General features: G+C 37.3%; 3 protein-coding genes across 4 annotated transcripts in view; 1 reads left to right on the top strand and 2 right to left on the bottom strand.

Annotated features, from left to right (window-relative positions):
- The first annotated feature begins 7,678 nt into the window (after positions 1-7,678).
- Positions 7,679-9,084, top strand: LOC137251706 (uncharacterized). Its single transcript, XM_067786492.1, has one exon. It carries the CDS (start codon positions 7,885-7,887, stop codon positions 8,947-8,949), a length of 1,065 nt encoding a protein of 354 aa, XP_067642593.1. The 5' UTR covers positions 7,679-7,884; the 3' UTR covers positions 8,950-9,084.
- Positions 9,085-11,795: 2,711 nt separating this feature from the next.
- Positions 11,796-18,485, bottom strand: LOC137251708 (uncharacterized). Its single transcript, XM_067786496.1, has 3 exons — positions 18,237-18,485; positions 17,968-18,115; positions 11,796-12,272 (listed from the first exon to the last, which is right to left on the bottom strand). Exons 1-3 carry the CDS (start codon positions 18,376-18,378, stop codon positions 11,846-11,848), a joined length of 717 nt encoding a protein of 238 aa, XP_067642597.1. The 5' UTR covers positions 18,379-18,485; the 3' UTR covers positions 11,796-11,845.
- A 3,547-nt stretch (positions 18,486-22,032) lies between these two features.
- Positions 22,033-27,881, bottom strand: part of LOC137251707 (probable serine/threonine-protein kinase mps1) — a 107,043-nt gene continuing 101,194 nt past the window's right edge. For both annotated transcript variants that reach the window (XM_067786494.1, XM_067786493.1), the window contains exon 3: positions 22,033-23,058. In XM_067786494.1, coding sequence (XP_067642595.1) covers positions 22,437-23,058 — 622 coding nt within the window. In that variant the 3' untranslated portion in view covers positions 22,033-22,436. The remainder of the gene's footprint in view (positions 23,059-27,881) is intronic.

Genomic DNA, 27,881 nt, shown 5'->3' with positions numbered 1-27,881 from the left:
TCTCGATATATAGGCCAAAACGTGGACCAGGGTAACACTAGGACGTGTTTTTACATTATGGGTATCAAATTGAAGCTGTTGATGTGTGCTTTAGTACAGAGTAATTTATACCGCTGGGTGACTAGGGTCTCGAGATATAAGCCAAAACGTGGACCCGGATACCCCTAGAATGTGTGTGTAATATGGATATCAAATGAAAGCTGTTGCTCAGAGCTTTAAAGTAATTTTCATTGTGATATTCGATTTAGTCGCATCAACCTGGCAAAACTGATAAATATGCATACGAAGCCGAAAAAAAGCATGAATTGATAATACCCACATACCTATTTACATACGACCTATTCGATTTGTCTGAAATTTGGTATATAAATTTGCCTATATTAGTATTTGCGATCCTTTTTTCGGGGAAGTAGACCAGAGACGGGCTGGGAATGCGATTAGGACTAGGATTGGGAGTAAGACTCGGAGTGGGAGTGGAACTCGGAATGGGACTGGAACAAAATACATACCACCCTGGGAGACTGGCAATAAGGGATGAAGAAGAATTGGTAAAACTTGAGAGAAGAGAAAAGGGGGAAGGAGAAGGAGACTGAGAAAGAGATAGGGTGAGACGAAGATAGAGATAGATGAAGCGAAAAAGACGGAGGGAGGAGTGAATAAAATAATTAAGAAGAAGTGAAGAGGGGAGGGCAGAGTTAGAGAGAAAAAGCTTATTAAAATGTATGCAGGTAGACCAAATTTAGGGCAGAACAACGTCTGACGGGTCTGCTAGTTTTTCAAATAAAATAAGAAATCGCGAGATTGAATCGAGCTCAAGGCCTAACAATAATTATTTTATCATTACTATTGCTATGATTTATTTTTTCTTAATTGAAAAATTTTTAAATTAGAATAAAAGAAAGAAAAAATTTACACAACTGCCAAGGCTCGTTGTATAGATCCATTTCGGGAACTGCTAAATTCCTTCATCGGCAACGTTTAGGCGCCGTTGCTATAACCATTCAGCTATCACAGCGGTTGTTTATTTGCCTTCATTATTTCTACTTTTATTCGGTTCTTGCCAATTGATATTCACAGCACTGCGCAATCTGTTGCAGAATAGTTGTGAAAAAAAAAATAAGAAATGCGCAACGAAATTTCAATTGAGAAAACAGCTGACTTCGAAAATTCTAAATTCCTGGGTATTCCCCAATTTCTGTTCTCCCTAGGAGAAATGAATTGGAGGACTTTTTCCGCGGGAATAAAAAAATCCGCGAGAACAAAATTCGGAGGGAATATTTAGAATTGGGCTGAATTCCTACTTTTCCGCCATAACCGGTTTCCGCTTTTTCGAACATTGTTCAGAATAGGAGGAAAGGAAGAGGTGAAAAACTCACAAAAATGTTTATTTAGAATACGAACATGGGAGAAGGGAAAAAACTCTCACGGAATGTTTGTTTAGAATTGGGCTGATAATGCCTTAGCTCGAATATAAAGAAAAATTTTACCTGGGTAGGGCTGTATCATGGACGGCCAGAAATAAGCTCATTGGCACCTTTTTAATATAATTTGACACTTCAACTTGCGGCGCAGTACGAAACTGGCATTAGTACACCGATTTGCAGAAACAAAGTACATGGAACTTTTATTTACATATATTCGTATATACATATGTCACAGTACCGCTAAAGCGCCAAATACACGACACGAACATTTCCGCGAACATTCCCGTTAAGTCATGTTTCTGCGACCTTTTCTGTTGTGTATGGTGGTGTTTGCCAGTTCGCGCAAATGTTCGCCAAAAATCAAAATATTTTAATTTTTGGCGAACATTTGCGCGAACTGTTCGTGCGTGTATGGCGAAATAGATCATAATCGTAGTAATTTCTGAACGGAACAGACGTGCGCGGAAAAGTAAAATGGACAATAAAAAATTTCTGAGTGAATTTATTGAAATGTATAAAACTTTGCCATCATTGTGGCAAGTAAAAAGCAAAGATTATTGTAATAGAATTAAAAAGAATAATGATTATGCGACTTTAATCGAAAAATTAAAAGAAGTAGATCCTGATGCCACAAAGGATACAGTTATAAAAAAAATGTTTGCGAGCTCTCTTTTTTTTACGCTTAATTGCCACAGCGAGCAATATTTCTGCAGCACAATTGTTGTCCGTATTCATCGCTGTCTGAAAGAGAACTAATGTTGGGCCAAAAGTTCGTATGGTATGTGGCCAAAGCTGCGAACAAGATTGCGGAATGTTCGCGGAAATGTTCGTGTCGTGTATTTGGCGCTTAACTTGTATGATTCCGCCATGATTTTCAAATATCAAACGTATGTAAACATATCGCACACTAACTACAAAAGGGTCACAACTTAAAATTTTTCAAAATCGGTTCTTTTCCATAAACCAATTCACAGTACACATCTCTAACTGCCCCTTAAATTTCGTTGTCATTATTTTCTTCTTTAACTGGAAAATTACCGTTATACCAGTTTTGGTATTGATTGCGCTCTATCAACTAAGGAGTACTATTTTTAGTTGTCAATGTGCTTAAGAACAAGTGAACAGTTTTTTACGCATAAAGTGTATTATTTTAAATTCTGACTATCTTGTTGCAAAAAGCTTTTAACTTTGTTGTATATTCATTAAAATTGCGTCTTTTTATATGTAAAGAGTGAGTAAAGTTGCTTGTATTATTGTGAAATGTGCCTTTTTTGATGAAATAATTGTGAATGTACGAGTAGTAAGTTTTCTTAGAAATAGTCATAATTCAAACGTGTTATATATTTTGTCCGTAAACAAATAATTACAATAAAATTTCGTAAATTCATTTTATAATGAAGGTATCCTTCTTTGTAAAACTGGATTTCAGTATAAAATTACATTTCACATAAACCGTTTTTCTTCTCTCCTGAACATTTACATTTTTTCAAGTTGTGACTCTTTTGTAGTTAGTGTTCGATATGTACATATGCATACGTCTACAGTGGCTCACAGCTTATATCGTGCAGCTATAGAACAAAATTGTTGAGCAATATAGAAAGGAAACTAGTGACGGTGTCGAAAAAATTCAAATGCACAATTTTAATATAAATATGCTTTTATTTGAACAAATACTTAATTTTCATGTGTTTGCACGTTTGTGCTAATTATTTAATAAAAACTAAAATTATATCAAAAACTAAGGTCACAGCTTATTTCGTGCACTGCGCCCTGCCTTAGAAAAAACTACTTTTTATTTAGTTTAGTACTTCGTATGACCACCTTTTTGTTAAATAACATCTTCAAGATGATTTTTATACTCAGTTGAGCAGAGCTCACAGAGTATATTAAGTTTGATTGGATAACGGTTGGTTGTACATATATAAAGGAATCGAGATAGATATAGACTTCCATATATCAAAATAATCAGGATCGAAAAAAAATTTGATTGAGCCATGTCCGTCCGTCCGTCCGTCCGTTAACACGATAACTTGAGTAAATTTTGAGGTATCTTGATGAAATTTGGTATGTAGATTTCTGAGCACTCATCTCAGATCGCTATTTAAAATGAACGATATCGGACTATAACACGCCCACTTTTTCGATATCGAAAATTTCGAAAAACCGAAAAAGTGCGATAATTCATTACAAAAGACAGCTAAAGCGACGAAACTTGGTAGATAAGTTGAACTTATGACGCGGAATAGAAAATTAGTAAAATTTTGGACAATGGGCGTGGCACCGCCCACTTTTAAAGGAAGGTAATTTAAAACTTTTGCAAGCTGTAATTTGGCAGTCGTTGAAGATATCATGATAAAATTTGGCAGGAACGTTACTTCTATTACTATATGTCCGCTTAATAAAAATTAGCAAAATCGGAGAAGGACCACGCCCACTTTTAAAAAAAAAAATTTTTTTAAGTAAAATTTTAACAAAAAATTTAATATCTTTACAGTATATAAGTAAATTATGTCAACATTCAACTCCAGCAATAATATGGTGCAACAAAATACAAAAATAAAAGAAAATTTCAAAATGGGCGTGGCCTCGCCCTTTTTCATTTAATTTGTCTAGGATACTTTTAACGCCATAAGTCGAACAAAAATTAACCAATCCTTTTGAAATTTGGTAGGGGCATAGATTTTATGACATTAACTGTTTTCTGTGAAAAAGGGCGAAATCGGTTGATGCCACGCCCAGTTTTTATACACAGTCGTCCGTCTGTCCTTCCGCATGGCCGTTAACACGATAACTTGGGCAAAAATCGTCATATCTTCAATGAACTTAGTTAACGTGCTTACTTGAACTCACTTTATCTTGGTATGAAAAATGAACGAAATCCGACTATGACCACGCCCACTTTTTCGATATCGAAAATTACGAAAAATGAAAAAATTCCATAATTTTATACCAAATACGAAAAAAGGGATGAAACATGGTAAGGTAATTGGATTGTTTTATTGACGCGAAATATAACTTTAGAAAAAACTTTATAAAATGGTTGTGACACCTACCATATTAAGTAGAAGAAAATGAAAAGTTCTTCAGGGCGAAATAAAAACCCTTAAAATCTTGGCAGGTATTACATATATAAATAAATTAGCGGTATCCAACAGATGATGTTCTGGGTCACCCTGGTCCACATTTTGGTCGATATCTGGAAAACGCTTTCACATATACAACTACGACCACTCCCTTTTAAAACTCTCATTAACACCTTTCATTTGATACCCATATCGCACAAACAAAGTCTAGAGTCACCCCTGGTCCACCTTTATTGCGATACCTCGAAAAGGCGTCCACCTATAGAACTAAGGCCCACTCCCTTTTAAAATACTCATTAACTCCTTTCGTTTGATACCCATATTGCACAAACGAATTCTAGAGTCACCCCTGGTCAACCTTATGGCGATATCTCGAAACGGCGTCCACCTATGGAACTAAGGATTACTCCTTTTTAAAGAACTCATTAACACCTTTCTTTTGATACCCATATTGTACAAACAAATTCTAGGGTCACCCCTGCTCCACCTTTATGGCGATATCTCGAAACGGCGTCCACCTATAGAACTACGGATTACTCCCTTTTAAAATATTCATTAACACCTTTCTTTTGATACCCATATTGTACAAACAAATTCTAGGGTCACCCCTGGTCCACCTTTATGGCGATATCTCGAAAATGCGATCACCTATACAACAACCACCACTCCCTTTTAAAACCCTCATTAATACCTTTAATTTGATACCCATATCGTACAAACACATTCTAGAGTCACCCCTGGTCCACCTTTGTGGCGATATTTCGAAACGGCGTCCACCTATAGAACTAAGGCCCACTCCCTTTTAAAATACTCATTAACACCTTTCGTTTGATGCCCATATTGTACAAACAAATTCTAGGGTCACCTCTGGTCCACCTTTATGGCGATATCTCGAAACGGCGTCCACCTATGGAACTAAGGATTACTTCCTTTTGAAATACTCATTAACACCTTTCATTTGATACCCATATCGTACAAACGCATTCTAGAGTCAACCCTGATCCACCTTTATGGGTATATCCCTAAATTGCGTCCACCTATAGAACTATGGCCCACTCCCTCATAAAATACTCTTTAATGCCTTTCATTTGATACGCATGTCATACAAACACATTCCAGGGTTTCCCTCGGTTCATTTTCCTACATGGTTATTTTCCCTTATGTTGTCACTATAGCTCTCAACTGAGTATGTAATGTTCGGTTACACCCGAACTTAACCTCCCTTGCTTGTTTTCAATTAGCTTTCGCCAATATTACAGGCTAAACAAGCTGACATTCTAATATTTGCTAGTTATTCTTACCAACTCCTTGCCACCATTGAAGCACAAATTTGGAGTTCCACCAATTGTAAAGTTGGGTAAATGTCTTCGTTTTTTTTCGCATAGGGAAAAAGCGTTGGAAAGGACCATGAAGTGGGTCTTAGGTAATCTTGTTTCAGTGAGGTGATCAACATTTTGGAACCGTTGCTTTGTCCACAATGGATAACTTGGCTGACTGATACGTTGTGAAAAAATAGAATTTACATACTTAGCAATACAGGAAATTCACTTTTTTCCACACAGCTTCCGATTGTGCATTATTTATTGATTTATTTCTAATAATAGAAGAACATATATAATTATAAGAGTATCAAATTTCAAAACAAAAAATTAATTACATTTTGTTTTCTTCTCCTTCGCCTGTAAAATATAAATGAACAAATTTTGGTTTTCCCGCTGTTCATTTCGCCCGAACAAAGAGTTGCCGGTAAGGTGAAATCTTTTTAGAACATGAAAAATTGTTTCGCCACACTCTGCCTCTGCGATAGGGTGAACAAAAACTGTGAATATTTTCGGGTGAAAATAAAACTAGCGATAAGGGTGAATATTTTTATATATTTGGCTTATATAGCATGATTAAAGTGAGGTGTAAAGCAAATACAGAGCTCAAAAAGCACTTTCAGAGTTCAAAAATAAAAAAATTGAAGGCACCTGTATGGTATGGCGGTGGAAGTGTGATGGGATTGGGCCTATTTGGCTGCCTCTGGAGTTGGCAAAATAACTTTCTTTGATGGTACAATGGACAACAATTTTTATTTAACCTTACGAGAAGACAATTTGTTGCAAATTATCCCTATTTTAGGTGTACGTGATCGATTTCGCAATAATCAACAGAAATGCCCTTAACACATATCCAGGATTGTATTGAACTGTCCACACCTCATGAATCCACTTCCACAATCTCTCGCCTTAAATGCCATTGAAAATTTGTGGTCAATTTTGGAATCGGCTACACGGCAAAGGCAGATTAGTAAGATAAGCGATTTATAAACTACTCTTGTCGAAGAAAGGTATAAAGTACCACCCGAAGATGCTCAAAAACTAATTGCATCTATGAAAAATCATCTTGAAGATGTTATTTAACAAAAAGGTGGTCATACGAAGTACTAAACTAAATAAAAAGTAGTTTTTTCTAAGGCAGGGCGCAGTGCACGAAATAAGCTGTGACCTTAGTTTTTGATATAATTTTAGTTTTTATTAAATAATTAGCACAAACGTGCAAACACATGAAAATTAAGTATTTGTTCAAACAAAAGCATATTTATATTAAAATTGTGCATTTGAATTTTTTCGACACCGTCACTAGTTTCCTTTCTACATAGCTCAACAATTTTGTTCTATAGCTGCACGAAATAAGCTGTGAGCCACTGTATGTATGTATACACATAGGCATTGTATTTGGTTTGGTTTGTTTTTTCTTTCCCCTCAACGTAACTTGTTGCTTGACTTCAAACCCGACGGTTATTACTTTCAAGAAAAACTCTCTTACCAAAGCAGTACTAACTACACGAAGTTATGAGCAAGGGCATATTTGTACAGCTCGCATGCTCTCGGTTTACCCAAGTCTTATCTACACCAACTCAGAGAATTGCCTAAAAGACAATATAACGATGCTCTCGGGCAAAGCAAAAAAAAAAATACATAACTACATTCTCCCTTACCATGCTGATGGATACGCTCGTGCATACGACGGTAGGTATGTACATTCAAATGTATGTACATAGGTACTAGGTAGAATTAAAAATTTCAAGCGCGCTTATTTACTGAGCACAATTTTTCTGTTACTCCTTCCATTATGTTTCTCTCGAACTTGGCCGATGTACTGGTTTTGCAAGATCACTAGTCGCCTTGATCGCCTAGCTGTGTTAGTACGCGATAAAAGTTGGACGTATTGAGTTGTCAGTGGACGGTTGAACAGTCTTGCGGAGCTTTAAATATTTATGTACATATATTTATGAATCATCTCATACTACTTAAAACGTCGCACGCTTGAATCGTTTGAGTGAGCTTGTTTTGTTTTCTTTGCCGCCTTGATTCAATTCAACCAACCACACCACTATGGAGGAATCATATCCACATCGCCAATATCAAACACGTAACATACTTACGATGGCTCAACGTATGAAAGTGATAAAAGCTTATGATCGTACACCGAACTATCAGCGCTTGGGACGCATGTTTGGTTGCAGCGCAAAACAGATAAAGAATATACTGGCACATAAACATGAACTTCTTAATCATTACAAAACTGTTCGTGACAGCAAATTAGCTGATGAAGCTGCAAATCGGCGACAAGAAAAGATAAATTTCCTGGGTAAAGTCGTTTATGAATTTCTATTACGATCGCTCTATTTACGCATACCAGTGGGTACGGCAATTATACGCCAAAAGGCGTTCGAGGTGAAGGAGGCTATAGCCATTGAAAATTTCGCACCAAATCAAGCTTGGTTTAATGATTTCAGGTCGACCTACAATCGTTTAGATTTAACGAATATATTGGAAAATCTACCAAATGATATGAATATGCGACGATCATTAAGATCAATTGATCTCATTGACTATGTCAGCAAGCAACAGAAAGAACAGAGTAGTAAGAAGCAGAGCATGTCAGAAAATGAGAAATTTAAGGCTGTATGGGGAGAATGTTTTGATAGCTACAATACGAAGCAATCGTCCACAGAAAAATACATTGAAGAATCGCGCGATGAATATTTTAATATTTACGAAGATAATTCCAACATGGCAAATAAAGTAATGAAAGAGCATGACGAAGTGGAACGCTCAAATTCAAATGAGATTAATAATGTGCCGCTTGAGGTTAAACTGGAGTTAGATGATATGTACTATAATAAAGAGAGCAGTGAAGCAGACTCTCTCCGTAAAACAAAAGAACAAAAAGCACATACAAACGTCAGTAAAAGTATCAGCTCGCCAACCAAAGTAGCAGCTCAACCACCACCAGCACCGCCAACCCTACCAGACATACATAGCTATCTAGAAGCGTTAAGTCATCTTAAAGTACTCGAAGATTTTGCTATGATTGAAGAAAATTATAGAGCAATCGGTTTAATTACGCAGTTAGAGCAAATATTCAAGAATCCACCAAAATTGAAACGAATTTAAACTTTGAATTATGTTTACCGTTATTTTGATTTATGTTTTTAACTTAGCTTTGTTTTAGACGTTAAGGTTACCTAAAATTGTAAGTAGGCATATAAAATAAATTTTACAAATTCTACCCGTGATCTTATAACAGCATTTTCTAAGTTTTTTTTTCTGAAAGCGGAAATTCTTAATCGCAAACCCTAACTGATCAGCTAAAGTCGGAGTTTTAGATGGACCTACCCCGAACCTTAAGAAATAACAAAAAGATGCATATGTTTGTGAAAGTTCGTTTCATTGTTATTTTCTAGACCAAATGCCATGCACAAAAGGGTAGAAGTTTTTGAAACCTCTACACTGCTCCGTTTGTTCTCGAGGTTTTTCAACAGAAAATATCTGAAACATTTTTATTTTCTAGTTTCCAGTCAATGCCTCATTATGAAAAAAGGGCACAGAAACCCCATCATCAAAGAGCTGTTAAGTAAAAAGATTTCAAAAAGTTATTCTGCGTTAAACATGGGTTAAACTCAACGTAAGTATCCAGCTTATAACAAAACAAAAATTCTCAAAGGTTGGAATGGTTTCTTATTAATTTTTTTCTTAGCACTGTTGAGAGTAAATAATCGTTTTCTTAACCCTAGTGAAATAAAGTACGTCTGTGAGACGTACCTCGTTTTAATTTTGCTCTCAGTCTTCCACAATCGTAAAGAGAGAACATTCTCATTCTCAGTTTTATCAGCTACCAATACCAGCTTGTCAGTGGAGAGTGTTTTTTAGTAGTAACTTTCTTTTTTGCTGAACATCTACGATTGTTTTTTAAAAATACGTCTAAGAGACGTATCGTTATCTTTTACGTGACTACAAATTTTATATGTAATTTTTGCCTAAAACGGTAATTTTAGCTAATATTTTTTTAAGTATAGTTTAAAACAGTTAATTCATTCAATTGAAGTACAAAAAAATTTATTTTATTTTAATTTGTTTGCTATAAACTGAGGTCCTTCAAAAAGGACTGATTTTGGTAAGGACAAGTCAAACATAATTTTTAATATATTAAAAACCCAATATTTTTCTTTAAAAACATTTAAAACGAGTGAATATACAATATATCAAATAAATGGTAAAAAAAAAAGATTTAAGTTTTTTTATATCTTTAGGGTTCTTAAACTTGAACACGTCTCTCAGACGTACGTTATCTTTCTAGGGTAAACAAATAACGGTATCTTTCTAGGGTTAAACATCTCTCAAACGGTAATTTTGAAGCAGTGGAATTCCCAAATTAAAAATGTGCCTCTTAGGGCCGTTTCCACCATTTCCAGTTAAGTTAGATTTTACCTGGAGAATAGCAATCTAGAAAATAGCTTCGTTTGATATTTTAGTTTTCACCAACATAGGGTGGCCAACCCCCGATAAAATCGATAATTGTGAATAATTTGTAGAAAAAATCACAAAAATCTGTGAATACATGAAAACTAGCCAAATAGCTGGCCCTTGGACTTTACCGAGAGGCGAAGCTTCAGTTAGCATCGAGAAAACGAAAATGACGATATCTTAGGGATAAGTGACTAGCGACTCTAGTTAAAGTTGACTAGAGTTCAACCTTGCCACTTTGCTCGATAACATAAAATTTTGTTGCTCATCTCAGCTTAAGCGGCCGAAGTGGCAGGGTTAAACTCTAGTCAACTTTAACTGGAGTTTAAACTCGCACTGAAAACCCCGGCCTGAGCCTGTGATACGTCGTTTAACCATTGTGTTTTTGATGGGTTTGTTTTGGTAAGAAAATGTTAAAAGCGTGTATGGATCAGATATGTGGATTGCGTTTGCAGGCAGAATGCGATACAATGCGCTCAAACGAGTCATTTGGGAAATGCGATTTGTATGAGGAAATGCGTCGGATTTTCGCCCAAAATTACGCATTTGGTGTTGTGTTAATGGGATATAAGCTTAGTATCCGCATCTGAAAAAAATTGAGTATTCTTTCTTTTGTGTGAAATAGTAATGGCCAAGAAAATTTGGCATTTCCTTTATCTCCTTGAAGCTCATTTCTCTGCAAGACACAAAAATCGCACTCAGCAAGGCATCAGACGAAAATTTATCTAATTAAACATATACGCATTGAAAGTGTTCTTAAGTAAAAGAGAACACACTCAACAAAAAACACCTCGGCTCCAAAAGAATTACAAATTCCGCTCAAAAACACAGTGACTGTTATCTCTGGTATTTAACCGACTGTGTTCTTGTTGTTGTAGCGATAACGACACTCCCCGAAGGCCTTGGGGGTGTTATGGATGTTGATGGTCCTTTGCCGGATGCAGATCCGGTACCAAGCCCGACCACCTCGGAAACGATTTGTTATGACATGCGACCTTCTAGGCCATCCCGCTCCCGCACCCCCTAGATCCATGCGGAGTTCGGGCTCGCCATAGTCTCGGCTGTTAATGAAACAGGTTTCGTCACGAATAGGTGAGGTTGACAATTGGGTTTATAGAAGCTATATATTGCGCTGGCAAGCTGAAAGGGTTGCGCTACACAACCCCTTGAATTTGGTGTTTTAGTCGGCTCTTACGACAGGAATACCCGCCGCGGGTATATTCTAACCCACAAACCCGTTGTTCAAAGAAAGATGAGGCGCACATATATTTCCTGGCGAAACAAGGACTTCCCTGCGTATTATTACTATACAAACTTTAGAAAAGGTAGCAAAAAGTGGTGGATACTACTTGACAAACAAAAGTTTTCTTGAGCATTTCTTTATATGAGCTTTTCTCTATTCTTTTAATGTGGATACTAAGCTTATAGTTGATTGAAACAAAGCACATACGAAAAATAGGAGACCTTGTTAATGTATGAAAGTAAAAAGTATTACGTAAAAGCCTATGATATTTATTTATTCGTTAGTTTTGTATTGAGAACATCGCTAAGTAATCCTTCTTTTATTTCGACAATTCGCGATTTCTTTATACACAACAGCAGCCACTTTAAGTTCAAGCGTATCCACGTCTTCCTGCGTCATACCTGCAGATAATACCTTATGAGCCAAACTTTCAAAAAATATAAATGTAGAATTTCTCATAACAAGTGGATCTGAAGGTAAAATCTCATTATTAGGGATCGTATTTTGCAACATTGCATTGTTTTCTGTTTTGAAATTTGCATTGGATGAAGATGCGCCCATGTTTGAATCACAATCTTCATCATAATATTTATCCACATCTTCGGCATCGTTATCGTCATTATAAGATGATTGTGTGTTATTTGTTGAATTAAAATCTTCAGCTTTGGCTTTGTTTGATATTTCTAATTTATAATGCATATCTTCATTATCACCATCATAATCATCAGTGCTGTGAATGGAAGAAAAAAGATAATTAACTAAACATTTCAAAATTATGTGTATTGGGCCAAGTTTTATAATTGTATAATAGTACTTTTTTGGAGCTTTCGGTCCGGCTTTCCTTTAAAATAAAACAAATGTTTACTTCTTCATCCTACGCGTTTCGACGCTGTATTGCGTCTTCCTCAGGGATTTATCTTTTTGCTACTTAATGCACAAATTTTGCATGAGATTTAAATATAATATCATTACATCAGTAGATAATAACCACACAATATAAAAACACTGGTACAACATTAAATGTTTAGCTTTTGAGAGGGAATGATGTACCAGTGTTTTTATATTGTGTGGTAATTATCTACTGATGTAATGATATTATATTTAAATCTCATGCAAAATTTGTGCATTAAGTAGCAAAAAGATAAATCCCTGAGGAAGACGCAATACAGCGTCGAAACGCGTAGGATGAAGAAGTAAACATTTGTTTTATTTTAAAGGAAAGCCGGCCAGAAAGCTCCAAAAAAGTACTATTATTTCAAAATTAGTTAAAAATCAAGGTGACAGTGAGACTTTTAAATGTGCAACAACTTTGCCGGTAGAAGTGTCGCATTTAAAACTATAATGAATGTTAGCGAAGTACTCAGGGATGAGATTTTTTGACAGATATGGCACAATTTGAATATTACTTTTAACTAATTTCTAACTATATCTAGTAAAAAGATATATCAGCATAGTCCTTTGTTACCACATATTGCATACTGAGTGGAATATCACCCTATCTGGGCTGCAGTTTCCAAACGCCCTGTTTCATAAAACCTTTGAAGAACGCCCCATTTCAGAATTGCTATATCTCAGATATTTTCAATATATTTTGACGTTAGATAGGGCGTTTTTCAGCAGAATTGTGGAACAGGGTGTGTTTGAAAGAAATTCGGAGATAAGGTCTTTTTGAAAAACTTTCTAAATTAGAGCGTTTTCGAACTGGCAACCGAGATAGGAGGATATAGTTTAACCTATAATCCGACTTTCAAGCTTAAGTGCGGTTTCCATCGCATGAAATGAAAAGTTTCTTAGACGAAACGCTCAAAAAAAATTTCATTTGTAAAGTAGTATCTACCTCTCACCAAATACCTGGGCTAACAGTGACTATACTTATGAGTTTTTTTTTAATGGAATTTGCAATTCTATTTGAGCACAAGTATTATTTTTCTTTTCTTTAGTGTATTCTCTTTAACTTAAGCGAATTCTTCCATTCGAACATGTCATATTTAAAAGAATTTCTTCTAATGCATTGCAAAAGTTCGTCTGCCTTAGCAGATTAAGTTTTGGGTGGTCATAAAACATGTATTTAGGTCCGCCAAGTTGTAGAAAAACGAATACTCCAAATTGGAAGGAAAGCTTGGCCCTGATCTCTTTTGAGATATAAATTTCTAAAGAATTTGTCGAAAAAATCCACCAGAACGGAATCGTGGCATGATGCGTGAAACTAGAATATAATGTGTGAGCTCAAAAGTCTGGAATGCGGCTGGCCGTTTGATTCCTTGCCCACCAAAAAAACTTCGGTAATTCTATATGATGTCAAAAGACGCGCTTTGGACTCAGGATCGCGAATCCGAAAGCGGAAATTGAAAATTTTCTTTATTTCCAGAGATATTTACAAACAAAATTGAAAATGTTCATGTGGTTGTTACAATTTCGAAAAAACTGTGGGTAAGAGTGTTTTGCGCGAACAAAGTTTCGGTCTCCAAACCGGTGTTGGACCCACCCAGGGTAATTTTTTTATAAGTGCGGCCGAAGGCCAATGCAGAAATGTGTTCTGCGCAAAAATACTATGTATCCCACTCCCGGTTTCGGAGCACTCCAGAGCCATTTTTCGTTTTTTTGGAAATATCTTTTGCCAGAAATAAAATTATTAGTTTACGCTTTCGGATTCGAGATTCTGGGACTCAAGCGCGTCTTTTGACACCCCTCCCAATATTTTTGGACGTGTATAAGGAGTGTCATATAGAATTACCAAAACTTCTCTCTAACGACTGAAAATTCTGGTCTGCATAAAATTACAAAATTTAAATATCTTACTGTTTTTAGATCTTCTTATGAAAAAAGACAAAATAAAAATGTGAGAACAGTGGTAATCATTGTGGATAAAACAAGTATGATATCTTATCCGTCAACTGCCTGACAGGATGTTCAATATGGTTTCTTTTTAGCGTTTTGACCGGGTGTTTAATATGGCGGCGCATAGGGCGGGCTATCTTCAGCGGGTCATAGAAAGGGATACAGAATGAGACAGCGATAGTCAATTACCATGGTGGAATAACCAGGTGAAGTAAGCCGTCAATTGTCTCACTTTAAATTCTTCTTTGTTCTGTCATTCGGCTATCTAAAAACTTTTCACCAATATGTCCCCGAATAGTGTTGTTTTTTGCATTTTAAAGGATTAAAAAATGATAGTTTTAGTACTTTTTTCACATTAACCAGTAGTAGGTGAATATCGATGGACCTTAAAAAAAACAAAACAAATGTAAGCGCAATAACTTCCGAAAAGATTTTAGGCCGAGCTTCTCTTCCAATTTGCTACGTGCTCCTCGTGATTTTTCCTACAAATTGGCGGGATGGGACCTACTTCTTTTATGCCGACTCAGAACGGCATCTGCAAGGCAGATGAGTTTTCACTGAGAGCTTTTCATGGCAGAAATACACTCGGAGTGCCTACCAAACACTCCGCATATAAAGACTTTCTTCTAATTGAAAACACTTGTTTCTAAAATTTTGATGTTGCTTTGCCCGGGGTGTGAACCCAGGACCTTCGGTGTGGATGGCGGAGCACGCTACCATCACACCACGTCGGCCGATGGACCTTTACTTGATTTAATTATGTATGTTTAATTTTTTCCAAAAAAAAAAAAATTGAAACTAGTCTTTGTTAAAACAAACTATTTGTTTCACGTCATATCCAACAAGGATTTTCGAGAAATGTTCAAGAACACCAAAACTGTCGTATCACATCTTATTTATGTAAAAACTTCGTTAAAACAATAGATTTCTAAATATAGTTACACAAAATTTTAACTCACTGTTGTTTTGCCCTAAAAATCAGACCACTAAGATAAGAGGAATGTTACAGTTATGGATTGTAATTTGGAATATACTAGCAGAGTACACGACGTCGTTCGGGTATAAATAAAAGTAGTACTATATAGACTAATATATTAGACTAATCCCAACCCCCATTTGTATGGGAGATGCGACGCCCCTTTTTCGCTATCCCCAATTTTTCCCGAGGGGGTAGGGATTAGTCATATATACCTCCTCACCTAATTTCAGTCGTCTAGCTTCAATACTTTCAGATATATTGACAACGAAAAATTCCAGTTGTATGGGAGGTGACACGCCCCCTTTTTTGTTATAACCAGTTTTTCTGGAGGGGGTAGGGATTGGTCTCATATAACCACTCACCTAATTTCAGTCGACTAGTCTTAATACTTTCAGATATATTGACAACGAAAAATTCCAGTTGTATTGGAGCTGCCACGCCCCCTTGTCCAAAACTTTTTTTATATAACCTAGCATAGATTGACGCACTCAGGGTATGCCATGGCAAAATTTCGTTGGATTCCATTCTGTGGTTTAGGCTGCAAGTGCAAACATAAATACAGACATACTTTCACAAATATATAGTAGATGAATCCGCTCGATCCGATCAGCACCTTTTGGTTCTGTGTCGACTGCTATTTTATCCCCTGACATATTTTAGTATATAATAACTTGGTAACATTAGTAATACATCATGAACTTAACTGCTTTAAGAGCTTTTGGGGGATCTTCTAATCAAGTTTGTATGATATATTAGAAGGGCGTATGTTTTATTTCCGACTCTCAAGGACAAATCAGCAGAGCAGGTGGAAAGATTTGTACTTCACCTGGTGATTCCACCATGGTCAATTACAAATCAGCTGATCCATTCTATTTGTAATTTCGACGTCTATGCAGAAGTTATCACACTTGTCTTATCCACAATGGTGAGAATTTTATATTTTTTTTTACGTCATTTGTCTCTCATCGGTTTTACCTCGTAATATTTTTTATCATTTCCTTGAGCAACGACCCTGCCAGAACAACGTCTTGTAATACCAGGAATAACAGTGGGTTTATTTTTAAGTTTTTTAAATGCAATTCAAAAATTTGGAGACAAGTGATTTATTTTACTTGTTTAGTGTATTTTCAATTCGTAAAAGGTAACTCCTACTGGCATATTTTTTCAATGTATTTCTACGTCTGATTGCTGTGTATTGCATGAACGTGCAGCCGCTTCATAAATAACAGAAATACAAGATATTCTTGGCGGGTCTACCACGTTATCCCCGAAACAAAATCCCCAAATCAAAATCCCCAAAATCAAAATCCCCAAACTCATAATCCCCAACACAAAATCCCCATTTTATGTGTGAAATAAATACAAATTAGGTTTAAAATCGCCGCGACCAAAAAAGGCTAATAATTCATACCAACTTTCTGCATAGGCGGCCTTCGGCCGCGCGTAGAAAAAATAACCCTGGGCTACGCCATGCCAAGTCCGGGTGTGTGGTATAACCGTGGCTAGCACTACGGTGATGTCCTTCTGCGTAGTACACGCTTCTGTTAGCTTGTTCGAATTAGAGCGACTAGCAGTCCTATATATGTATGTATAAGTAAAAATATATATTGCCAAAACGTGAATATATAGTTATACATACATAAATATGAATGAAAGAGGGAAGAGATATGTTATTTTTTACACGGCCATGATGTTTATCATAGCACTGGGATTTCGATTTTGGGGATTTTGAATTTGGGGATTATGTGATTGGGTATTTTTTTTTTTCTTTGGGGATTTTGTGTTTAGGTATTTTTTTTGGGGATTTCGTGGCACTCCCATTCTTGGCCCCTTCTATTTCAAGTAAAAGAAAAAACACTACATTTTACTTTAGATATGGATACGGAGGACCTCTTAACCATATCCAATGGATGGTCCCTATTTGATCTTTATAGTACAAAGCAGGCATGCTTAACCAACGAACCGATATCATTTCGTTACGATAATTAACGTTAATAAACGAAACAAAGTCATTTCGTTTCGTTTATTAACGTTAAGAACGTCAAATCAACGAAATGATTTCGTTTCACTTTCTGCCATATCAAAACGAAATTAAATCGTTTATGTTGATTATTAATTTCAAACTATGCTGGCAAAGCTGATTGATGGCGGAGTCATTAAAGGTGAAAGCAATAGCCAAGCTGATTGCAACTTTTCTCATGAATTTTGACAGTACGAACATTTCTCAGAGTATTTTTGACATTACCACCAACGAATTACACAAACAAACTACATGGAGTTTGTGTGTGTATGTCCGCTCGCTGTTACCACCTTACGGCTTCACCATGGCAATAGCATTGCCAGCACAATTCAAACATAAAGTATCACGTTTTTGTTAACTTTTTTAACGTTAACGAAAGCTTTTCGTTTCGGTTAAAAACGAGATACAATTTATCTTGATAATTTCTTTATCGATAATATTTCGAAGTGTTTCAACGGAAACGGTGGAAATTTTTTGATAAACGATTAGCTTAACGTTAAGGTGCATCCCTGGTACAAAGTGACTACCGACCACCCTAATATACATACATACATAGCATGCATAAACATAATCAAATTTCCCACTCACCCGGCTCCATCTAAAAATGTGAGCTCACTGGCTAATTTAAAAGATTTTGGCGGTCGTGGATTATTTTCTCTTAATGCCTTTGCCTCTAATCTCTTCATTCTAGTATATGCATCACGCAATGTTTTCCAACGTTTTTGGCAAGCTGACGCTGGAATAGAACAGTTAATGGAAAGTTAAATAGATAAACACAGCTTATTATACAACACAAACTGGTTTACATATACATATGTACATCTGCATGACGTATATAAACACATTCCCATACTTACTTTTCTTTTGTAGTTTTTCAGAAATTTTTTCCCAAACTCTCTTCTTCAGCTTGACATGTCGAAATTCCAGTGACGCCATATTATATAAACATTCATACTTTTTTATCTCATGAATGAGTTTTCTATTGAAATCGGGATCCATTTTTTTTTTTGTATTTTTATCAAGCGCGCTACGTCTTTCTTTTTACCGTCATAATCCTCAACTGCTCCGTATAGATTTGAGCGTGAAAACGTTTAGTTAATTTTTATTAACGTAATCGCCTCTACGCTCTTGCGCTCTTCCGTCGTGCGCTTAAGCGACGTCACTCAATTTGAATTGATTCAATTCTCTTCGAATGTACCGTGCATTTCACTTACCACGTGCTAACATACATATGCATATATGTGTTCATATATATAACATACGTATGCATATATATATATATGTGTGTGTGTGTAGATAGGTAAACAAGATGCAGCCCAACAAACAAAAAAGGAAAATTTCTCTCAAGATGCATTGCGTGATAAAAACCCCGTAATTACACATGCTTGTGCTTGTTTTTAATAATGAGCAACTGCACGTTAACCCGCATAAAAAAAATTTTCGGGTTTGAGAGGTTAAACAATATGGGTTACAAAGTGAAAACCTCGCCAGAAAAGTTCCTGACGATCAATATCACATTGTGTAAGATGGCTGTATAGCTGTATAGGCAACAGCGGTAAAGCCCCCATTACTGATACTTAGCATAGACTTGACTTGACTTGGCGTAAACTTGGCAACTTAGCCACGATTATACTCCACTTGGCGCATAAAATCTGGCATCATAATCAGCGTTGAAATTTATTTTTAAATAAATGTCAATTTGTATGACAAAATGTCAAAATGAAATGGAAGCAAACAAATGGCATCTCAAGATGTAAACGTCACTTAGAACTTACATAGAAAATCAAAATTCAACAGACTTCTAAGTCAAGTTAAGTTTTGAGTAATCAGTAACATGCAATGTTCATTTAACAGAACTGTAAGTGACAGTTCGCAAGCCAAGTCAAGTCTATGCTAAGTATCAGTAATGGAGCCTTAAGTCACTAGTTTGTTATGTATGCATGTATATTAGGGTGGGTCGATTTGTATGGACGAAAGTTAACCGATATCGCGCCATCAATTTTTCGATAGGATTTGGGCTCAGGAAAAAAAGTTACACTACGCATACCCCAAAAAAATAATTTTCGAGCCTGCGAAATTTAATTTTTGACTTTTTTCACTTTGATTTTAAGTTTTTTTTTTTCAAAAAACCGTATACCCTATACATGAAAATTTTACAATCAAATGAAAATTTGTTAGTAGGTCATGAAAAAAACCTTAAAAATCAAAGTCGAAAAAAAGTCAAAAAAATGAAATTTTGCAGGCTCGAAAATTATTTTTTTGGGTATGTGTAGTAGAACTTTTTTTCCTGAACCCAAAGCCTGTCGAAAAATCGATAGCGCGATATCGGTTAATAAATCGACCCAGTCTAATGTATATACTCCAAGAAGCCTACATGTCGCTAACAGGGTAGATGCAGGAGCTGAGTCTTTTAGAAGTCAAGTAAAATAGATTATTAAGGCACCGAATGTTGTGGAAAGCGAGAAGTGCTGGAAGGAGTAGATAGCTATGTTGAGAATCTAAAAACGTCAGATCAATAAGGCAACGAGAGTTTAATGGAAAATGCCTTTAGCGAAATAGAGAGGTCATATCAAGGAAAGGCATAATACAATTACTGATAAAGAAAAAGAACGAGGAATGATCACGTAGCAGTGAATAGTCCTTCGAGGCGCTTCACACATCTTAAAGCCTTCCGCGATTTACAACCAGATTGACTGAATTTTTGTCTGTGTGCGTGTCGGGTATTTGACGCTTGCCCCGCGACTATCAAATAAAAAGCCATCAATCAACATTTGCATTGAGAAACCGCATAGTGTACACTATGAGAAACCGTAGCGTTCGGACGTGAATATGCCGTCATCGGAGTTTTATTAAATAATAAAAAAATTAAAAATTTTATTAAATAATAATAAAAGCTTTACATTCCATAAAGCTGCTAAACATTGATAATTTTCAATAAATTTTAAAATTAATTGCTGTTCTTCCGCGCACTTGTTCATTTTGAATGTCGACACAAACTAAATACAACACTGCGTTTTGTCAATCGCACCCCGCGACTATCAAATAAGCTAGCGTCAAATGAAAAAATCAAAAATTTTTGATTTTCATCAACGTGTAGCCGACAACAAATACATGTGTCACGAAGCCACCCGACTGCACTAACACACACAAAATTCAGTCAATCTGGTTGTAAATCGCGGAAGGCTTTTACCCATTGAGGGATGACTAGGAAGAGCTTGCTGATTCCCATATCGACACTCCGAGTACGGAGTGAAAAGGGTTGGTATCCATGGTTGGAATTACCCGAGTGCAAAATCGAAGTGAATGGTCAAATAAATATTTTCAAAAATCCAATTTCAATAATACTTTTGTGAAACCTAAACTAAATTTGGTATAAATCTTTTAAATGTTGGTCTAAAGATAGCTGACTAGATTTTAACAGATTCTCAGTAAAAGTATCTTATCTTTTGCGAAGAAAATGCAAGCAAGTGAAACGATTGTAAGTACAATAGCTCAAAGCAATTTTAGGGCTATAATTAGCGTTGCCAAATGTCCCGTATTGGCCGGGACATCCCGTATTTTTCACAAATTTTAAAGTGTCCCTCCGGGAAATGCTATGTCCCGGCATTTTCACAATATCAATATTAATAAATTATAATCTGCTACGAAACATGGCCATATTTGCGGCTTCGATTGTATTCAGCTCATTAGCATATTGCATGCAACTCTGTAAAGATGAAAAATTCATCCCTACTGTGGTTCTGAATAGGGCTGACTATATTCACGACGGCGGTGTAGCCGCCACATCTGTCATATTATTTTTACACATGCTCTTATGAGCGTCGCTATTTTCGGCGCGACAGAGCAGCCCGACAATCAATCACGACAGCTGTTGTAGCCAGATTAAACCTAATTCTATTTTTGGGAAGCGACAGTGAGTGGCGTCCTTTTTATTTTGTCAATAAAAACTAAAATAGAAGTAAATAACAGATAATAAAATCTAAAATCATTCTTTTGGGCGTTTTTTAAACATAATTAATATTTTTTCAAAATTTTTCGCTACTATTTTCTGTAATTTATATTGGTGGCTGCCGCTTTCAAAGTAATCAAGAAGCCAATGCTTGGCTACGGTTGTCGTCAAGCTTTGCTTTATTGTGGTTGTGGTCTGTAGACGCCGTGTTGAATGTGATCAGCCCTAATATTGTCAATGTTTGACATTTCGCAAACCTAAATATTCATTTTGCATGGGGAAATATTGTGTTTTAAAACAAAGTTTGGAAAATGAATCCATAGAATATTGAATTCGCTTTAAACACAGTAAACGTATTAATTGTTAGCCTGTTTCATAAAAATATTTGCTATAAATAAATGAGTTTAAAAAGTTTAATTCTATCTAAAAATTATTTCGCCGAATGAGAAACCCCTTTCTTATTTTTCAAATGTCCCGGGAAATTTAAAAAAATCCCGGGAATTTGGCTCAAATTTGAGGTTTGTCCCGAACCCGAAATAAAAATCTGGCAACCCTAGCTATAATACACTTTTGGAGAACTGCTCAAATCGCCATCAAACCAAAATCGCGGTTTTTAGTTTATAAGAAAGCGCTCAAGATATGATTTTATACCTTCCATATCAGCTTGAAGTTTTTTACTTTACAATCAAAAAAGTCACGTACGATTTTAAACATGCAGCTGTCAATTTTTATTTACTCTATTTGTGTTTTATATTTATTATTACCATTGTGGATAAGACAAGTGTGATAACTTCTGCATAGACGTCAAAATTAAAGACAGAATGGATCACATGATTTGTTATTGACTATCACTGTCTCGTTCTGTACCTCTTTCTATCACCCGCTGAAGATAGCCGGCCCTATGCGCCGGCATATTAAACACCCTGACAAAACGCTGCCAAAACGCTTAAAACTAGCCATATTGAACATCCTGACAGGCAGTTGACAGATATCTCACTTGTTTTATCCAGAATGCTTATTACAGTAATACATTGTTCATTTCAGGTTTTAATAGTTCTTGATATAACATGACACTCGTTTTTTCATTAGTTTTGTGTTGACTACACCTCTAAGTACTCTTCCGTTTCCTATTTCGAAAATTAGCTATTTCTTTATATACAACAGCAGCCACTTTAAGCTCAAGCGTATCCACTTCTTGTTGGGTTATACCAGCAGATAATACTTTATGGGCCAAACTTTCGAAAAATATGAATGTAGTATTATTTCTCATAAAAAGTGGATCTTCCGAAGCTACCGCATCACTATGAACATTCAAGTTTTCCAACGCTTCAGTGTTTCCTGAATTCGAATTTGCTTTGGAAGAGAACGCGCCATTATTTGAATCACTATCTTCATTATAATAACAATCGACATCATCACCATTATCATCTTCGCCATCATTAACTTCACCATCTTCGAAACGTCCTTCTTCGTTATATGAACTTCTTGAACTTAAATCTTCAGCTTGATAATTTTTTGTTATTTCTAATTTAAAATTATTATCATTATCACCAACTTCAGCATCACTGCTTCCAAGCCGTTCATCAATATTTTCAGTTTCATAACATGAAAAAGATGTTTGTGTGTTATTTGTTGAATTCAAATCTTCAGTTTCATAATTTCTTGATATTTGTAATTTTTGGTTCGTATTAAAATCAGCATCATCATCACTGCTTTCACGCCGTCGACAGCTGTGAAAAAAATCACAACATACATATTGTTACGAATATTAGCAAAACTAAGGAGTGCTGCCAGCTCTAAGCCGATCTAAGCAGTGACGTGAATGCACATCAATAATTCAATCATTATGTATCTACATAAACGAATCAATAATTGCGTCTACACATATGTACACATTCCGACGAGCAACATTTACATACAAGGCAGCGAGAGATGCGATGTCACACACCGATGAATTTACTTATACGCTTATGTGTGTGCGGGAGACTGTAAACTACAAACACATGCATATACCTTATCTGAGTTGTCACAAGAGAGAGCAATAATTTGTGCACGTAGTTGTGGCTGGCGATTTTGTAGCCGAAACAACTAGTAACTTCTGGAAATCGAAGAGCCTAGAAGTATGCAGCGTAAACTATAAAAGCGATGCAGGCGAGTAAGAAGTAATTCAGTTTGATTTGAGTTGTCAAGCAGTTGCGATTAAGACGATATCTAGCGAGCAATAGCAGTACTATTTTGAATAGTAGAGTTTCATTGAGCTATCAGTCAGTGTGGTTATTAAGCAAGCTATTCGTTGCACAGTTTGAGTGTATTGTGAAGTACTTTAATAAAGGCCATTTTGCATTATTACAAATTGGAGTTATTTATTCAACAGTTTAGTGATTCGAACTTAGCAGAGGATTGCAAATAAGAGGATTTGCAAATAAAAATTCGTTACAATTGGTGTCAGAAGAGGAATTGTTGAATAAATTCCAGAGGACAACAACGACATGGCAAAGTTCAGTGAATTGAAGATCCAGCAACTAAAGAAGGAGTTGGAGAGCCGTGGATTGAATACAAGCGGCGTTAAACTTGAACTTCAGGCACGGCTACGAGAGGCAATGGAAGCGGAAGGAATTGATGTGGAAAAGTATGACTTTCATCTTGATGGCGAGGAAGTAACAAAAGTTGAAGAGAAAAACGAAACATCGCAGACAGTTACGAGCACAGACTTGAACATGATTTTGGCTGCAATATCTGCTCAAACATCGACAATGTCATCACAACTAGAATCGCAGGAGACACGCATAACATCCAAGATTGAAGCACAAGAAACGCGTATGTCAGAAATGTCGACACAGATTACATCGAAGATTGAAGCACAAGAAACGCGTATGGCAGAAATGTCGACACAGATTACATCAAAGATGGAGACACAATTGGAAGAACAGAAGACATATTTGGCATCTCAACTGGAAGCGCAAGAGGCACGTATATCTGAAATGTCGGCACAAATTTCGGAACAGGTATCAGCGCAGCTCTTTGTGAAACTGGAAGAGCAGGATGCAAAAATTTTACAACTCGAGGACAAAATTGATGCCGAAATAGAAGCGTTAAAAGGTCGTATGGAGCAGTTACAACTAAACCGCCCAGCTGTTTCAGCGAGTAATCCAAAGGTAAAGACACCATCCTTTGACGGTTCTGTTCCTTTTCAGGTCTTTAAGCTACAGTTTGAGAAGACCGCAGCAGTGAACCAATGGAATGCTGAAGATAAAGTTGCAGCTCTGTTCGTGGCACTGAAAGGGCCTGCCGCGGAAATCTTACAGACCATCCCAGAGTACGAGCGGAACCACTACGAAACATTGATGAGCGCTTTAGAGAGACGTTACGGAAGCGAGCATAGGAAACAGATATTCCAAATTGAGTTGCAAAACCGCTACCAAAAAGCAAATGAAACATTGCAGGAGTTTGCTTCAGATATTGAAAGATTGGCTCATCTTGCAAATGCGGACGCACCCGTGGAATACACTGAAAGGGTAAAAATCCAGAGTTTCATAAATGGCATACGGGACGTGGAAACGAAGCGAGCTACATACGCAAACCCAAAGCTGACATTTTCTGAAACGGTATCACATGCATTGACTCAGGAAACGGCCTCACTATTGAGTAAACCAGCATACAAAGCTCATCGTGTAGAAGTGGAAAGACCAGATTGGGTAGACACTATTTTGGAAGCACTGAAGGGATCACAACAGAAAAATGCCGGAGTTATTAAATGTTTCAAGTGCGGCAACCCAGGTCATATTGCACGACATTGCAGCAGCGGTCCCAATAGCTCCAACAATGTGGGTGGTCGTAAACGCAGAGCAGAAGGTGATGAGCAAATATCCAAGACCACTCAATCGTTAAAAATCGAGTCAGCCGCAAGGGGCGACAGCTGGCTCCCGCAATTGAATGCCCCATAATCTCTATCTCGCAGATTGGAAGAAGATCGAGCAACGTTACTGTTGGAGGACATGTGGACGGAAAGGAACGGTTATTGACTGTAGATACGGGTGCATCTCATTCCATCATTCGAGCGGATTTAGTCAACAAAAAGATAAGACCATTGCTTGGAGCAAGATTACGTACAGCCACGGGAGAGGACACCCAGGTAATTGGAGAAGTAGAATGTGAAGTCGCAATTGGGAACGTCATGGTAGTACACAATTTTATAGTGGCAGAAATTGTTGATGAAATCATAATTGGAGTGGACTTCTTAATCGACCAGGGCATCAAGATCGACATGCAAAGCAAGACGATGCGATATAAAAACATGGATGTACGACTTAATTTCGGCTACGAGAGAGGCTACAGCAGTAAACGAGTGCTGGTGGAAGAGAGTCAGCAAATACCACCAAAATCCGAAGCAGTCATCTGGGCAAAGGTTGATGGAGATTGTGGGACAAACAAATTGTGGGTTGTCGAAGCAGCAAACAAATCAACACTAAACATACTTGTAGGAAAAACCCTGGCTATGACAAAACAAGATGGACCTATTCCGGTAAGAGTACTCAATGAGTTCAAGTCACCACTCAAACTGACTAAAGGAGCTATTTTGGGAAGATGCCAAGAGGCTGAAGTGGTTATTAACTGTGAACAGCTCCAGGAACACGTTTCAGCTAGTAATACTGATCTTTCAAATGACATCACGGCATGGATGCAGGGACTAGAGGAAGCATATCAGAGTAAGGCAAAACAACTGCTCCTAAAGTACGCGAACATATTTGCCCAGGATGATTCTAAACCAGGCCGCACCAACGTTGTGAAACATCAAATTGACACTGGAGATGCGAGACCGATCCGTCAAGCTCCACGTAGTGTTCCACTGGCGAAGCGGGAAGTTGTGAGTCAAATCATTCAAGAAATGAACGACAGCGGCGTCATCGAACCATCAGCTAGTCCATGGAGCTCACCGGTAGTACTTGTAAAAAAAAAGGATGGAAAAATGAGGTTTTGCGTGGACTACCGGAAGTTGAATGACGTAACGAAAAAGGATAGCTACCCATTGCCAAGAATTGACGACACTCTGGACTCGCTATCTGGTACGAAATGGTTTTCCACGCTGGACTTGAAAAGCGGCTACTGGCAAGTGGAGGTGAAGGAGGAAGATAAAGAGAAAACAGCCTTCAGTGTCGATGATGGTCTTTGGCAATTTACAGTGATGCCTTTTGGACTTTGTAATGCACCAGCTACTTTTGAGAGACTCATGGACCAGGTACTGAAAGGACTACATTGGAAAACATGCTTGGTGTACCTGGACGACATCATCGTATTGGGCAAGAACTTTGATGAACATCTTAAGAACTTGGAGGAAGTTTTCCAGAGAATAGCTGGCGCTGGTCTGAAGTTAAGTCCCAAAAAGTGTGCGCTGTTTAAAAAGGAAGTCAATTATTTGGGTCACAAGGTAACGACAGAGGGCATCTGCACTGCGAACGAAAAAATAGAGGCTGTGCAGGATTGGCCAAGACCACAGAATCTACATGAATTGAGAAGTTTTCTTGGGCTGTGCACATATTACCGCCGATTTGTACCAAATTTTTCCAGCGTAGCCCATAGCCTCCATGAGCTTACAAGAAAAAACAAAGCTTTTGAATGGAAGAAGGAGCAAGAAGTGGCTTTCCAAACATTGAAGGAGCGTTTGTGCACTGCCCCAATGTTAGCATATCCGATTCCAGGAGCAACATTTATTCTAGATACAGATGCAAGTGGATATGCTATAGGAGGCGTTTTATCACAACTGGTCGATGGACAGGAGAAGGTAGTTGCATATTACAGCCGTTCGATTGGAAAACCAGAGAGGAACTACTGTGTTACGCGGAGAGAGCTGTTGGCATTGGTAGAGTGCATTAAAAATTTTCACAAATACCTCTACGGCCAGCGATTCCATGTCAGGACAGATCACGCAGCATTGAAATGGCTTCTGCAGTTCCGTAATCCGGAAGGACAATTGGCACGGTGGATCGAGCGACTTCAAAGCTATGACTTTTCCATTGAGCATCGAAAAGGTAGTACCCATGGAAATGCCGATGCAATGTCACGAAGGCCATGTAGTTTGGAATGCAAGCACTGTTCAAAGGCCGAGGCTAAAGAAGACATTATAGATGTCCGGCTAATGACTATAACGTGTACGGATGAATGGGACAAGGAACAACTAAGAAAGTGTCAGCTAGAAGATACAGATCTGTCACATGTTATGCAAGGGCTCGAACGAAACGAAAGACCAAGCAGAGAGGATATGTCAGCAGAGAGTCCCATTGCGAAGTCATATTGGGCACAGTGGAACAGTTTGGAATTGATATCCGGTTGCTTGCATCGAGTATGGGAGAGTGAGGATGGTCAGTGCAAGAAGAAACTTATAGTTGTTCCCAGAAAGAGGATTCCTGACGTGCTCAGCGAGTTGCACAATGGTCCAAGTGGAGGCCATCTTGGAATCACGAAGACACTCGAGAAAATTAAGCAGAGATTCTATTGGGTTGGTTGCCGTCAGTCGGTCACCGAGTGGATTGCCAATTGCGAGGTATGCAACAGAGCG

Source organism: Eurosta solidaginis, chromosome 5, assembly GCF_040869045.1.
Source record: "Eurosta solidaginis isolate ZX-2024a chromosome 5, ASM4086904v1, whole genome shotgun sequence".
NCBI lineage: Eukaryota > Metazoa > Arthropoda > Insecta > Diptera > Tephritidae > Eurosta > Eurosta solidaginis.
This window is presented reverse-complemented; position numbering and strand designations above follow the sequence as displayed.

What these genes read in the sequence shown, in the direction of transcription:
- LOC137251706 (XM_067786492.1), top strand. Translation starts at nt 7,885, where the DNA reads ATGGAGGAATCATATCCACATCGCCAATATCAAACACGTAACATACTT.
- LOC137251708 (XM_067786496.1), bottom strand. Translation starts at nt 18,378, where the DNA reads ATGGATCCCGATTTCAATAGAAAACTCATTCATGAGATAAAAAAGTAT. An exon ending in TGAAAAACTACAAAAGAAAA is followed by an intron (nt 18,116 to 18,236) that starts GTAAGTATGGGA and finishes GTTCTATTCCAG; the next exon opens with CGTCAGCTTGCCAAAAACGT. An exon ending in ACATTTTTAGATGGAGCCGG is followed by an intron (nt 12,273 to 17,967) that starts GTGAGTGGGAAA and finishes TTCCATTCACAG; the next exon opens with CACTGATGATTATGATGGTG.